Genomic DNA, 14486 nt, shown 5'->3' with positions numbered 1-14486 from the left:
GACCCCCGAGCCCGGGAAGGGTGGGAAGCTGTGGGAGCAGTTGGACCATTGAGTTTGGGACAGACCCCCGAGCCCGGGAAGGGTGGGAAACTATGGGAGCAGTTGGACCATTGAGTTTGGGACAGACCCCCGAGCCCATCGAGCCCAGCCTGTGGCTGATCACCAAATTGTCACCCAGCCCAGAGCACTGAGTGACACGTCCAGGGGTTCCTTGGACACCTCCAGGGGTGGAGACTCCTCGCCCTTTCCAACCTTTAACAATCTCTTCTGCGAGGACATTCCTCCTGGTGTCCACCCTGAGCTCCCCTGGCCAGCCTGGGGCTGTTCCCTCTGCTCCTGTCCCTGTTCCTGGAGCAGAGCCCGACCCCCCGGCTGTCCCCTCCTGGCAGGAGCTGTGCAGAGCCACAAGGTCCCCCTGATCCCCCTTTGCTCCAGGCTGAGCCCCTCAGCTCCCTCAGGAGTTTCCAGCCCCTTCCCAGCTCCCTCAGGAGTTCTCCAGCCCCTTCCCATCTCCAGACCCTCAATGTCTGTCTCATCGTGAGGAACATTGATGTTCTGGAGCTGGTCCAGAGGAGGCCACCAAGGCGATGAGGGAGATGGAGCCCTCTGCTCTGGGACAGGCTGGAGAGCTGGGGAGGCTCACCTGGAGAGGAGAAGCTCCAAGGAGAGCTCAGAGCCCTTCCCGGGCCAGAAGGAGCTCCAGGAGAGCTGGAGAGCGACTGGGAACACGGTATGGAGGGACAGGACACAGGGAATGGCTCCCACTGCCAGAGGACAGGGATGGATATTGGGAAGAAATGCTGTGGTTCACACACACGGAGCTGTACAGGAGGCAACTGTGCAGCAGCGCTGTTTATCACTCTCATGTTCTTAGTAAAACACCTTGCAATAAACCTTCTAAGAGCAATAACATCTGTGACATTTGCAACTAATAAATATCGAAAAGAATAAACAGTTATTTTAAATGTTCATGGAATCACGGTGTAGTTTGAACTGGAAGGGACCTCCAGGGCCATTTATTACAGCCCCTGCCATGGGCAGCAGCACCTTGCACAGACCAGGTGGCTCCACGCCCCATCCAAGCCTTGGACACTGCCAGGACGGGATTTTAGGTGACAGCAGGGATTAGGAAATGTGAAAAATGCACATTTTATGATTGGCTCTTCACAAATATTAAATTGAATACTATATGTATTATGGAGGGTTATTTTGTAATACTGTATTAATCCTTTTAAAGTAGTGTGTTAAATATAGTTTTAGGTTATAACATAATGTTAAAATAGAAACTCTGCCATGTAAGATATTTTTTTACTAGCTCAAGAAAGGGGGATAAGATAAACAAGAAACTCTTCACACAGAGATAACAGCAACGAAACCTGAAGTTACAGCCTCCTTATTGGAAAAAACAAACATTCTTCCATCTTTTCTCCATCTTTATGGAACCACCAGGATTAAGGGGAAGAAGTTGACCAAAACCCAGAAAAAAATCTTAATTTGCAAGGAATTTATGCATCATGTATGAGATATATGAATATATGCAATAGGCTATTGCTTTTAAGGGTTATTCCTTTGTTCACAAGGCATGTTTTTGGCAGCTTAATGCCCAAAAACATCCGGACATCCGTAATTCTTTGCTTTTTATTGTCTTATAGTGTCCTAATCCTCATTGTCCAAATTTTTATTACTCTAATTTTATTACTATTTTTTAATAACTATTTCACTACTAATAAACTTTTAAGATTAAAAAAAAAATCCACAAGTGATTGGTATTGTGGAAAATGCCATGGCTTTTAAAAATTTTAAAAGTTTAATAATAATAAAATGGTTATAAAAACAGTAATACAATTAGAGTAATAAAATTGAGAGTTAGGGTAATTACAAGATAATAAAAAAAGCAAAAGAATTACGGACGTCTGGATGCTCTTGGACATTATGTCACGAAAAGCATCCCTTGTGAACAAAGGAATAACCTTAAAAGCAATAGCCTGTTGCATATTCATATATCTCACACATGATGCATAAATTCCTTGCAAATTAAGAACTTTTCTGGGTTTTTCTCAACTTCTTCTCTTTAACCTTGTTGGTTCTAAACAGACGGAGAGAAGGTGGAAGAATGTTTTTCTTTACTGGTAAGGAGGCTGTAACTTTTTATGGGCCCCCTTCGCTGCCATCTCTGTGAAGTTTCTTGATTATCTCATCTCTTGCTTGAGCTAGTAAAAAATTCTATACAGAATTTCTATTTCTATATTACTTCTATAAAAAAAATCTACACAGGGTTTCTATTTTAGCATTACGTTGCAACCTAAAGCTACATTTAACACGCTACTTAAGAGGATTAATGCAGCATCACTTTCCAACATTGCACATATAACGTTCATGGTAACATTTGCGAAAAGCCAGTCACAAAATATGCATTTTTCACATTGTTTTTCACATTAGAACACCTTGGAACACTTTTCACATTGGAACGGGTTAGGAAACATCAGAAAGCACGGCGGGTTGGGCAGCGGGCAGCGCTCCCCTCACGGCCGCATCGCCGAGCCAACATTGCACATATAACGTTCATGGTAACATTTGCGAAAAGACAGTCACAAAATACGCATTTTTCACATTGTTTTTCACATTAGAACACGTTGGAACACTTTTCACATTGGAACGGGTTAGGAAACATCAGAAAGCACGGCGGGTTGGGCAGCGGGCAGCGCTCCCCTCACGGCCGCATCGCCGAGCCAACATTGCACATATAACGTTCATGGCAACATTTGCGAAAAGCCAGTCACAAAATATGCATTTTTCACATTGTTTTTCACATTAGAACACGTTGGAACACTTTTCACATTGGAGCGGGTTAGGAAACATCAGAAAGCACGGCGGGTTGGGCAGCGGGCAGCGCTCCCCTCACGGCCGCATCGCCGAGCCAACATTGCACATATAACGTTCATTGTAACATTTGAGAAAAGCCAGTCACAAAATACGCATTTTTCACATTGTTTTTCACATTAGAACACGTTGGAACACTTTTCACATTGGAGCGGGTTAGGAAACATCAGAAAGCACGGCGGGTTGGGCAGCGGGCAGCGCTCCCCTCACGGCCGCATCGCCGAGCCAACATTGCACATATAACGTTCATGGCAACATTTGCGAAAAGCCAGTCACAAAATATGCATTTTTCACATTGTTTTTCACATTAGAACACGTTGGAACACTTTTCACATTGGAGCGGGTTAGGAAACATCAGAAAGCACGGCGGGTTGGGCAGCGGGCAGCGCTCCCCTCACGGCCGCATCGCCGAGCCAACATTGCACATATAACGTTCATGGTAACATTTGCGAAAAGCCAGTCACAAAATACGCATTTTTCACATTGTTTTTCACATTAGAACACGTTGGAACACTTTTCACATTGGAGCGGGTTAGGAAACATCAGAAAGCACGGCGGGCCGGGCATGGCCGCACCGCCGAGCGCGGCTCCGCCCGCAGCGCTCGCTGGTTCCGGGGCGGGCCGGGCATGGCGCTGCCCGCGGACGAGCCCTTCAGCCCCTCGGTGCTGGGCACCAGGGAGCAGTGAGTGCCGGGGGGCAGTGAGGGGAGCCGTGGGTGCCGGGGACCCGGGGCTGTGAGGGGGACACGGGGCAGTGAGGGAGCCGTGGGTGCCGGGGACACGGGGCAGTGAGGGGGACACGGGGCAGTGAGGGAGCCGTGGGTGCCGGGGCTCGGAGCCGCCCCGCTGAGGGAGGTGGCCCTGCCCACGGCGCGGGGAGTGGAGATTAAAGGTCTTTAAGGTCTCAACGCAAAGCGGTCTCTGGTTTAATGTGTTGTTTATTTGCTTAGAGAAGCTGTGGTTCTGCAGAGCGGCAGTGCTGCGCAGAGCGTAGAATGGTTTTGCTTTTCATTCCATGGTTTGGGTTGGAAGGGACCTTAAATCCCATCTGGTGCCATTTCTGGGACACCTCCCGCTGTCCCAGCTGCTCCAAACCCTGTCCATCCTGGCCTTGGGCACCGCCAGGGATCCAGGCACAGCCACAGCTGCTCTGGGCACCTGTGCCAGGCCTTACCCCCTCACAGGGAACAATTCCTTCCCAAAATCCCATCTAAATCAACCCACTTCCAGCTTAAAGCCATTCCCTGTGTCCTGTCCGTCCATCCCGTGTCCCAAGTCCCTCTCCAGCTCTCCTGGAGACCCTTTAGGTCCTGGAAGGGGCTCCGAGCTCTCCCCAGAGCCTTTTCTCCAGGTGAATGCACCCATCGCTCTCCCAGCCTGGATTCAGCCTTTGGAGCATCTCCAGGCATTCCCTGGACTCTCTCCCACATGTTCATGTTCTTATGCTAAGGACCAATGCCTCACCACCCTCACAGTCAATTTCTTCCAAATACCTAGCCTAAATCTATCTTTCATTTTTTCTTCCCATCCCTTTTTAACCTAAATATTTCCCAGTATTAATTATGATATCCTCTCCTTTCTTTCTCCCCCCAACTCCAGCTGGGATGCTGCGTATGAAAGAGAACTGCAAACTTTTCAAGACATTGGAGATACCGGGGAAATCTGGTAAACAAAATAACTTCTGCAGAGTGTTTCTGTCATTTCTTTACCATAAAAGACATTGCAAAACCACAGCCGGCAATTGAACGAGTTGCTGACAAAATGATGGGGAGTTTTACCATTGAAACCAGCAGTTCCTCTCTGGCCCAATTTTACAGTGAAGATTGCTCAGCTGCACTTGGACAAGTGTCATTACACAGAAATTGAGCTGGTAATTGAGCTGTATGTTGCTGGTAAATGTGCTTTTTATCCCTGAGCTCAGGTTTAACTACACAAGTTGCCCTTGCTGCTTCCTTTTTTAATATATGGATGTTTTCACCTGCCAGAGTTGGTGTTTCAGTGAATTTTAAAGCTGCAGGATTAATTTTCATCTGAACACAGCAAATATGAAATATGAGCTATGGCAGCTTTTCCTTTAGTAACAGTAAAAAGGGCTTTGCAAAAGCTGGAGAGAGTGAATGATGACATAAACTTGCTGTACCTTTTGCATATTTTTTTTTTTTTTTTGGTTTAATTACCTGAGCCCTTGTTTTTTCCAGGTTTGGAGAAGAAAGCATGGTGCGCATAATCAGGTGGTTGGAAAAGCACAAGGTCCCCCTTGACAGCTCTGTGCTTGACATTGGGACTGGCAACGGTGTTTTACTGGTTGAATTGGTTGGTATTTTGCAAAGTTTGTGTATTTTTTTATACAGAATCAGAGGATTTTAAATACAGTTCTCACAAGTGGCACTGGTAGTCATGGGGAGCTGTAACCTGTGTGAAACACCAAAAGTGTCAATACTTCAGGCTTCAAAATTTGAAGTATTACTCTAAATCAATCAGCCTGAGCATCCCTTGTTTTACCTTTACCTTCCTGTTTCCCCACATTTAAAACTGCATTTTTTCCCAGTGTTGTTTAAACTCCCCCAGATAAGGAAATTAAGTTGATTAATTCACAAAGTACCTTCATGTACAAAGCCAGACTCTTTCTCTGCACTCAGTTCTGATAATAACACTCATTGTTGATATAAAAAAGTAGGTAAACCCAAGGGCCTTTATGTAAGTAATGTAAAATTTATTAACACTTCTTTTAAAGAAGCGTCCATTTGTGTCTGGGTGGGAAATCTGATCAGGTGTGCTCTGTGTTCTGATATTTTTGTTGTGCACAAGATGTTCAGGAGTTCCAGTATTTTTTTTTCCTGATTTTGATTGATTTTTTTTGGATATAATACTGCAGGGGAGTTGGTAAGAAAGGGGCTGTCAAATTGTCATAGCCTCTGTTGTTTTGCATTCCCCTTTGGCTCCATTAGTTCCTGTAGGAATTGGAAGTACTGAAAGCCAAAGTCTGGTTTGAAGTGGAATTTTTTTTTAATGTGGACTTTGATTTTAGAAGACTTTAAAGCCTTTATGGAGACTGGCTGCTACACCACAGCACAGGAGAATTTATGTCACCAAAAGCAGAAATTGCTCATCTCACTAAGAGAAATTAGCCTGATAATGGTGATTGTTGAGAGCAGTGATAGCTCTATCATCATTGAAATACCCAACAGAAAAATCTTATTTGTAAGACTTCCATTTTATACTGACTCCAGTTGCAAATGGGAACTGATTTTTCATACTGTAATGGGAAAATGACAGCTTGATAGCTTTTAAAACTATTAACTCTTGTGAGAGCACCCTCCTCCCTTACATTAAGCTCCTCACAATACTGTGGTTTCTTTCATAGGAAATTGCCAGTCCAGTTCCCTCTTGAAAAGTGGCTTCAAAAATTACCTTGTTTATTTTTGCTGAATGATTCAGGTTTTTGCTTAGTTGATGTGAAAGGAATTTTTTGTGTGTTAGCTGCAAGGCTTGGAAATCAAGTTGGAATTCTTTTGGCAGCTACCATTGGGCTGTTCTGCCACTGGAGTTGGACTCCATCATGGGATAGAAATGGCAATAGTGGAAAAAAGTCAGTCATAGAGGACATTAGTAGCAGCTCTCTGCAAGGGAGCTACTTGAAAGTACATAAATATCATATAACTGGCACCCCTTGCTGTCTTTATATCTTTAGTAGGCTGTAGTCCTACCCCTGTGAACTTCAGGGATCTGGAAGCTTGGATTCGTGACATAATTCTTTTGCCTTCCAAAAATTCCAGCTCTTCTGAGGAAACCTTGCTGTCACAGAAAGCTTTGGCCTTCCTCTTATTTTTATAAGTAATGTGGGAGCCACCAATATTGAAGATTGAATAATCTCTGAAGTGGAGAGTATTCACCAAGTGGGGGTGTCAGCCCTAAACCCGGGGCAGAGCTGATAATGTTCCAAACTCCTTCTGCTCTTCAATCTGCTGCTTCAAGCAGCAGCAGCAGCAGCAGAGTGCTGTAAAACCACCTCCAGGGCAGCAGGCCAGCTGCAGGGTGCAGCGTGGTCACGTTTGGCACAAGTGAAGGATCCCTTCCTGTCACAGTCAGGCCCTACAGGTTTTGCAGCATTTAATGTTGTTTATCTCTTAAACCTTCCTTCTCTGCCCCCAAGAACAGAGGAGTGAATGGGAACTCCCTGAAGTGACTCAAGCCTTTCCTTTGCAAACAGAGGAGCTGTTGTGGGAACTACTCCTCCACCCCCAAACCTTCAGCACAGGCATCTGAGGAAGCCTGCTTTGCTCCGGGGAGGAACGTGGGCAGGAGCCTGAGCAATAAATGTTCTGCATCCCATGCAAACAACAGTGTCTTTGTGTTCAGCTGCAGTTAGCCCTCAGCTCAGAACAGCTGGTTAGCACTGAGCACAGGCCTGAGGGGCTGCTGCAAGGAGGAAGGACAGTTGTGGAAACTCCTCATCGTTTTCCTGGGGTGTCAGCCTCTGGAACAAGCAGACAGGCAGCTGGTTGCTTAACAGCACTCCATGTGTTTTTCCAAACCCCAGCCTCCTCCCTGTCTCTGCTGTGACAGCCTGCAGCTGGCCAGAGCATCAGGGCTCTTCCATCAGGTTTGGATCTTGCCAAACACATGGGATACCCTGAGCTTATGCCTTCTTTCCCAAGCTGGTCCCTTCAGCCTCTACCTCAGAGCAAGGATGTGTGTCCCTGCTCCCCTCCCATGTGCCCAGCTCCAGCTGATGCCAGGAGCCCACCTGCTTTGCCAAAGGGCTGCTGGGATCACACTGAGTTCCCTAAACTGAGTTATCCTTATCTCCAACAAACTTAGATTAACAAACTCTCTGTGTGCTATTACATGTGGTGCATAACCTGCCTGAAAATTGCTGATACAGACACATGGCAGCATGCAAATAGTTGTATTCAAATAGACATTAGCATGAATAATTAGAAAAAATGTACGATTTTGCAGTGGATTTCTGTCCTGGTGCAATCTATTACATCTTCTGGCTCTTAAAGTGGTTTATGAACTAAATAATTGCTAAATCTCCAATGGTACGTGTCAGAGAGGGTTTTTTTCCCTTATTTTGAAGCATCTGTCACATGTCATCACTGAAAATTCCTGGTTTCTAAGTTACTTTTGGTGCAGATAAGAGAGCCTGTTCTCCTCCAGGGTGTTAGTTTTCCCAGTTGTGCTCAGTTTTCCACTTTACGTGAACCAGCTTTCAGTCAGCAGTCCTTTTGGTGAGGCTTTTTAGGCAGAATAAAGTTATTTCAGCTCATTCAGCTATTGAGCTCTTGTAATGGTCACAGGTATAAAAATGAGTAAAAGGTTGTCTTTTTTTCCCTGTTATTAAGAGGAGAGATTAGATGGATTATAGGTAGGGAATGTGCTGCCTGGATAAAAACAATTGCTAGCACACTGATTTAGATTCTCTGCTTCTGTCTAGGCAAAGTCTGGCTACATGAATCTCACAGGGATTGATTATTCACCTTCTGCAATACAGCTTTCAGAAAAAGTAAGAGAGAAAGAAGGGATGTCTAACATTAAATTAAAGGTAAGTCTTGAGAGAAAGGTAATTGAGGAAATAGAAAGCAATTGAGCCCAAGATTAAAAGAGCTAATTGATATTCAGATGTACTCAGTGTACTAAATGAATGGTGTCTTTTGAGATTGATTTGTGAGAGAACTCTACCCAAATAAATCTATTTATGGGAAGATTTTTGGTCTTTATTTCGTTTGTAACAGTCATTAAGGCTAAGAAGAATTTCCCTGCTTGGAACAGGGTAGTGGTTTACCAAGTGGCAAGTTCTCTATTTTAGCTGCTACATTCTGAATTTCAGACTTGAGGTAGAGGAAGAAATCCTTAAGTGATAGAATGCCTACCATGAGCTGAGCAGCAGGAAGGTTGAGAGGCCTTGTTGGAGCAGGGGTAGGAGCAGATGACCTCCAAAGGCCCCTTCCAGCCTCAACCACGCTGGGATTCTGTGGCTGGTTGTCCTCCTGAGCTCTCTGCTGTGTTGTTCTACCCTCCTGTGTGATGTCTCTGCTCCTGTGTGTCAGCTGTAAAATCTCTTTGTGGCAGGCTCTGTCTGTTCTCCTGCATTTGTGCAGTGCTTGGCACATGGCAGGGATCAAAGTACAAATAATGTGTTAAAGAATGAGCTTCAGGTGTATTAGTTTGAGCTTTAGATTACAGCAAATAGATCATCACACAATGTGTAGAGAAGAAAGAAGCTGCCATGGCACTGTGAGTTACCCCTCCCTGAGCACACCCATTGTCAGGACTGAAGCTTTGTATCCTAAAGTCTTGCTTTGCATTAAAGATTCAGGAGTAGAAGATTGTTCTCACAGCTGCAGACTTCTGGTTTAGGTAGAAGACTTCCTGGCACCCTCAGCTGAGCTGTCAGGCTTTGACATTTGCATTGACAAGGGGACTTTTGATGCCATAAGCCTCGACCCCAGCGACGCGGCGGGGAAGCGGAAGCTGTACGTGGCATCCCTGGGCAGGGTGCTGAAACCAGAGGGCTTCTTCCTCATCACCTCTTGCAACTGGACCAAGGAGGAGCTGCTGAACGAGTTCAGAGAAGGTAGGCAGCTGGACAGAGCCCTCTGCCAACGTGGGGTTGCTGAAGGAAGGGTTGAGGGAATTTTAATGTGTGTGTTAGCATATTGACTTTCCCAGATCAGGATTGGAGGAGGTGAAGCAATTAGTAAATGCTCCAGCCTGTCTTCCCTCTGTTTTCCTCGGGAATTACTACTCCTGTGTTTGCCAGTGCTGAGGGAGGATGGAGTTCCTTACACTTTGGAGGTTGGGAATGTCAGTCTAATTACCCTGGGAAAGTGTGTGTGGCTGGCTGATACTTTTTGGGTCCTTGATTACTAGACCCAGTTCACCCTTTGGTTGCTCCGATTTTGGGGTAACATTGTTACCCACGTTTAGGGGAACTGGCAAGTCTGTGATGTTTTCTATCACTTTTGATCCATCTAGGAGGTTTTTTTACATGCCAGTCAGCTCCTGAATCTCATCCCTGAGGCTTGAAACTCAGTGTGGATCTGAAACAACCATCCCTTCTGGGGAACCAAAATTACTGGCAAGTTCTCATCTTTTCTGCCATTAATTTGTGCAAGTCAGCCAGCTAGGATTTTTATTATCCATGGAAGAGTTTCAGCTGTATAACTCAGTGGTGCAGTGTAACAATACAGTCCTGTAAACTCACAGATTAACTGACTTGCAAGTTTTCCAGACGAATAAAGAATAGTTTGCAAAGGGTTATCCAAGAGGCGAATAAAACAACTTCCTTCTAATAAAAGCATTTCAATTTCTGTCTGGCAGGATTTGAAATTCTGGAGGAGCTGCCAACACCCAAGTTTTGCTTTGGAGGAAGAATTGGAAACAGTGTAACAGCATTGGTTTTCCAAAGGAAAAAAGTGCGGCCATCCATCTTGGACAAATTAGATTAGATGAGAAAAGTCTGAACTTTAAACCTGACAGAAAACCTCAGACACGTGTGTAAATAAATGCTTTTTGAGTGCACAGTCAAATACTATGTATGGAGCTCTAAGGGACTATAAAACATTGTCCTAGAAACATTTCAGCTTTGCATAATTTGCCCATAAATTGTGTCCTTGCTACAACCTCACTTGTTTCAGGGAAGCTGCAAGTTTGTAAGAGAGAGGAAAATCAGATGTGCTAAATACAGAGACCAATATAACTGAGTGGTATTTGTGTTTGAAACATAAAGATTATTTGATATTTATTTTCTGTGCTGGTAAGCAGTGACCTATAGAAGTAAAGGTATCCTACAAAGCAAAAATCTCATTTCTTTGTTGTGCAGTGGAATAGGGAACAAGCTTTTGCAATGTAAGTGCTGGATCTTTAATGAACACGAGGTAGCTGTTAGGGAGGGAAATTAATACAAAATCCACAGCACTTTTAAAAAGGACCAGTTGGTACTTTAAATTCAGATTTTCCAAGGTTCTCAGACTGAGCATAAGTGTGTCTACTCTGAAGTAGCTCAGCTCTTTTCCCACAGAGGGAGTGCTTTTAAGTCTCCCTTTCCTGAGTGTATTCATGCCTGGTCAGTTCCTTTCCCTGATCTCATGAATACATAAAGGTATGATGTTGCAGCCTCTGGTGTGTGACATATGCCTCCTTCATTATTAACCTGCTATATGGGAATGTCTTTAGAGCCACAATGACAAGAAGTTTTCCAGTGAATTTCTCAGGATGGATTTTAACTGCATAAATCCAAAATAATTAAAATCATAACTATCCATTCTATGCTCCTTTTTTTTTTTTTAATATGTATTTTTTAAACTTTGGTGTGTAATCCTTTTGCTAAATTTCATTGCCTTCATTTCTTCTGTTTTGTAATCTCAGAATATTGCTGTTGCCTGAAAGGCAGGAAAATGAGATTTCTTCATGCCTCGACAAACACATTTGCAGGTGACAATAAACTTGTTCTTTCAAACATCAAGGAGGCCCTCTTAGGCAATCAGGTTTTGTTTCACAGGCAAGGTCATGTTTGCTTATCAGGGAATTGCTTCTCCTACTTTCCATGCTTCTCCTCGTTCCCAGGGCTCAGGAGATCTTTAAGGGTCAATAAATACTTCCAGTCCTTTCCCAGGATAGGAATCAAGGCATTATTTTGCACAGTGGTGAGTCCTCCCTCTGTGATCCATCTGTTGATGTTTCCAAGGCAGGAATCTTAATGCTGCATCTTTTTTTGCAGAATGAAATATATTCAACTGGGAGAATGATTTATCAGCAGTGCTGAAAAAATTCAGTCCCACAATGATTCTTTGCATATTTGGTCAGACTTGGGCTCTAACCTGAGTGCCAAAAGCAAGGGCTTGTTACAATTTGGGTAACTGTTGTGGTCCTGTGTTCTGCCCCTGCCCAGCAGCCAGCTGGAATGTAACTGGGAATCCAAACAGAGGAGTTTTTTAGCATAGTAGTACAAAGGATTCAAAGTACACCACTGATAACAGCCTCAGTAAAAAGCTTGTGACATTTTTGGCATCAGGTAGAGTAAATACAAGGAAATTTTAATTTTCAAGGACTCTGGCAGGATGTGTTTTGGGCATCTGTTTTATTCCCATCTGTAATTGTTGCTAATGAAGGCATGATGTGTATTTAATCATGTGATGAAAATAAAATCAGTACTGTCATGGATTTTCTTTTAATCAATTAGTTGGGATTTAACCGTAGATTCCCACTCCGCAAGATATGGAAGGGTCAGGGCATATCCTCTTCACAAGAATTCATTATTATTAGTTTTTGTTCTCTGGGTACTATTTTTATATAACTTGTAAAGCTGAAAAATAAGCTTCTTAAAATTGTCTGAAAAACTGATTTCTGCATCTGATCTGTATTTTGCATATTCCTTCAGTCCCAAGCACTTCCAGGTGTCACTGGAGAGCAGAAAAATGCTTGTAAAACATGTTTTAGGAGCTTTATTTTAAGGCAATGGTAACCAAAAGCTTACTGTTTAAAATCTGCTCTTGTTGGAAATCTGGCATTTTCTGGATAATGGAGTCTAGGAAGCTGCTCAAATACTGACTTAGGCAGGGGGGTATTTTTGGCTACGAGGATTTGGAAATGACTTGTCCAAGGCTGTCCTTGATTTCATCTTTGTGTGATCTCTAAATGTTGATGCATTTCAATGAAAAAAAAAATGGGGAAAGAGGCAATGGGATAAGCAGTGATTTAGGAGGAGCAAGTCCTTGCTGGAAGTTGGGGGAATGCTCCATGATGGTTCCTGAAGGCTGGAACCTTCATGACTACCCACTTGTGTGACTCTTGGTTCCAGCTGCAACCCGAGACTAAATGCAGGAGAATAAATGCAGCATTTGAAACACGTTTCACTCTTATTGTTTTGCTATCTGAAAACTCTGTCTGTGATTTCACTGTCAAATATGAGGTTTGTGGGTAGTAAAATGAGCATCTTCCATGGATCCCAGAGGTGGCTGAGCCCACAGGCTGTTCCTGCAGGACTGAGTTTAGGCTGGATGATGCTGCAGAGCTGGCAAACCTTCCTGGAATGGTTTTGCATAGAACGTGGGCAGAACAGAAAGGGTTTGTGTTCCCTGGTTCACTGACAGCATGGTGAAGGATGAAATTCTCTCAGGACTGACCTTTTATTCCTGGAAGATTGAGGATTGGTTTTAGTGCCTGAGCCCAGACAAAGCACCTCCAGCAACATCTGTGCTGGTACAACTCAAACCTGGCTTCTGATGCCTCCCATTGCCAAGAAAACTGTGTTTAGGGATTCTCTTTTGAGACATTTACCTAGAAAGGCCATTGAATTTATTGCAGGGTTTGTGCTACTGAAAGAGCTTGCAGCATTTTACACTGGAACTTTATGGGGCTTATCACAGAACTGATATTTCAGGATGAAATATCTGAGAGAGGTGAACAAGTGATATTAATTAAATAATTATTGATTTGAGATGTCTGTTCTAGGAGAGTTTCTACACATGGGACTCTGATAGAGTGTGAGGTAAATGAGTCCTCAAGACAGAGAGCCTTTGCCCTTTCAGCATCACAGTACTTTCTTGAAATAAGTACTCCTATAATCATTTTTATAGAGATTAAAAAGTGAGAAATACCAGACATGAAAATCATGGCACAACTGAATGGACACAGAAAATTCAGAGGGAAGGATAATGTTTCCTCACTTCTTGACTTCCCTTTTGGTGGCTAGCTTGTTATCTGCAAGAGAGGCATGTTCATTTGATGGCCCTTAAGGAGCAGGAATAGTTAAAAAATCCCAGAATTATTTGGGTTGGAATGGACTTTAAAAACCATCTCATTCCAATCTCCTACCATGGGCAGGGACACCTTCCACTAAACCAAGTTACTCCAAACCCTAGCCTGGCCTGCAATGCTGTGCATAGGCTGTTTTTCTAAAAGTTGATTTTTTAATTTTTTTTTTTTTTTTTTAAGACTTAGGAGATGTGAAATGAATATTCTGTTCTTGAAACTCAGTATAATTTTGTGATGTAACATGAAGAATTTCTGGGAGTTACAACTGTTTTTTAAGAGCTGTTGGGTTACATCAGAAACACCAACAGAATTATGGCAGCTGCTTTTCCAGACAGGGCCAGCAGTGATGCAGCGCGTGATTACAGGCTCTCTGTACCACCAGGAGAATATTCCTGCAAATCATTATTGAGAGCATCACTGCAAAGCATTACTGAGGCTGAAATTGCTGTTGGCATTATGGGCTCACCTTCTTGAGTTCAAACCCACGGTTGCAACACCATTTCTGGAATCTGGGAAGAGCCATCTGCCTTGATTGTATCATAGGATTTGAGGTGTTTAACATCTATAACAAAGGAGATTCAGGGTTGTGGCGTTTTGTTTGTTTAATTTGTACTTTTCCAACCAATGTTAAAAAGGAGCTTTCAGATATCATTATACCCTGGGTGGGGACGTGCATGTCCCACCACACAGCTCTTGGGTAAACAATGTTCTCTCATACAATTTGTATTGGAATTATTTCAGTTCTGCACTGGCTGTGAAAATCTGTGAGCCCAAAGAGTCAAATGAATGGGCAAATGAGGGGATGAACTGAAATTCCTCACTCAGAACTATTGGGTTTGTACCCA

General features: G+C 43.6%; 1 protein-coding gene across 2 annotated transcripts; it reads left to right on the top strand.

Moving 5' to 3' along the window:
- Positions 1–3453: 3453 nt before the first annotated feature.
- Positions 3454–10407, top strand: EEF1AKMT2 (EEF1A lysine methyltransferase 2). Of its 2 annotated transcripts, XM_021526380.2 has the most exons (6): positions 3454–3563; positions 4480–4545; positions 5079–5193; positions 8321–8428; positions 9244–9460; positions 10207–10407. In XM_021526380.2, the coding sequence occupies exons 1-6, from the start codon at positions 3508–3510 to the stop codon at positions 10332–10334; spliced, it is 690 nt and encodes a 229-aa protein (XP_021382055.1). In that variant the 5' UTR covers positions 3454–3507; the 3' UTR covers positions 10335–10407. The 2 variants fall into 2 exon arrangements, with proteins under 2 accessions (XP_021382055.1, XP_031361149.1); XM_031505289.2 differs by lacking the exons at positions 3454–3563; positions 4480–4545 and adding an exon at positions 4672–4750.
- The last annotated feature ends 4079 nt before the right edge of the window (positions 10408–14486 follow it).

The sequence above is a fragment of the Lonchura striata genome, chromosome 7 (assembly GCF_046129695.1).
Source record: "Lonchura striata isolate bLonStr1 chromosome 7, bLonStr1.mat, whole genome shotgun sequence".
In the NCBI taxonomy this organism is placed as follows: domain Eukaryota; kingdom Metazoa; phylum Chordata; class Aves; order Passeriformes; family Estrildidae; genus Lonchura; species Lonchura striata.
Note: the sequence above shows the minus strand (reverse complement) of the source record. Positions and strands in the feature narration are given on the sequence as shown.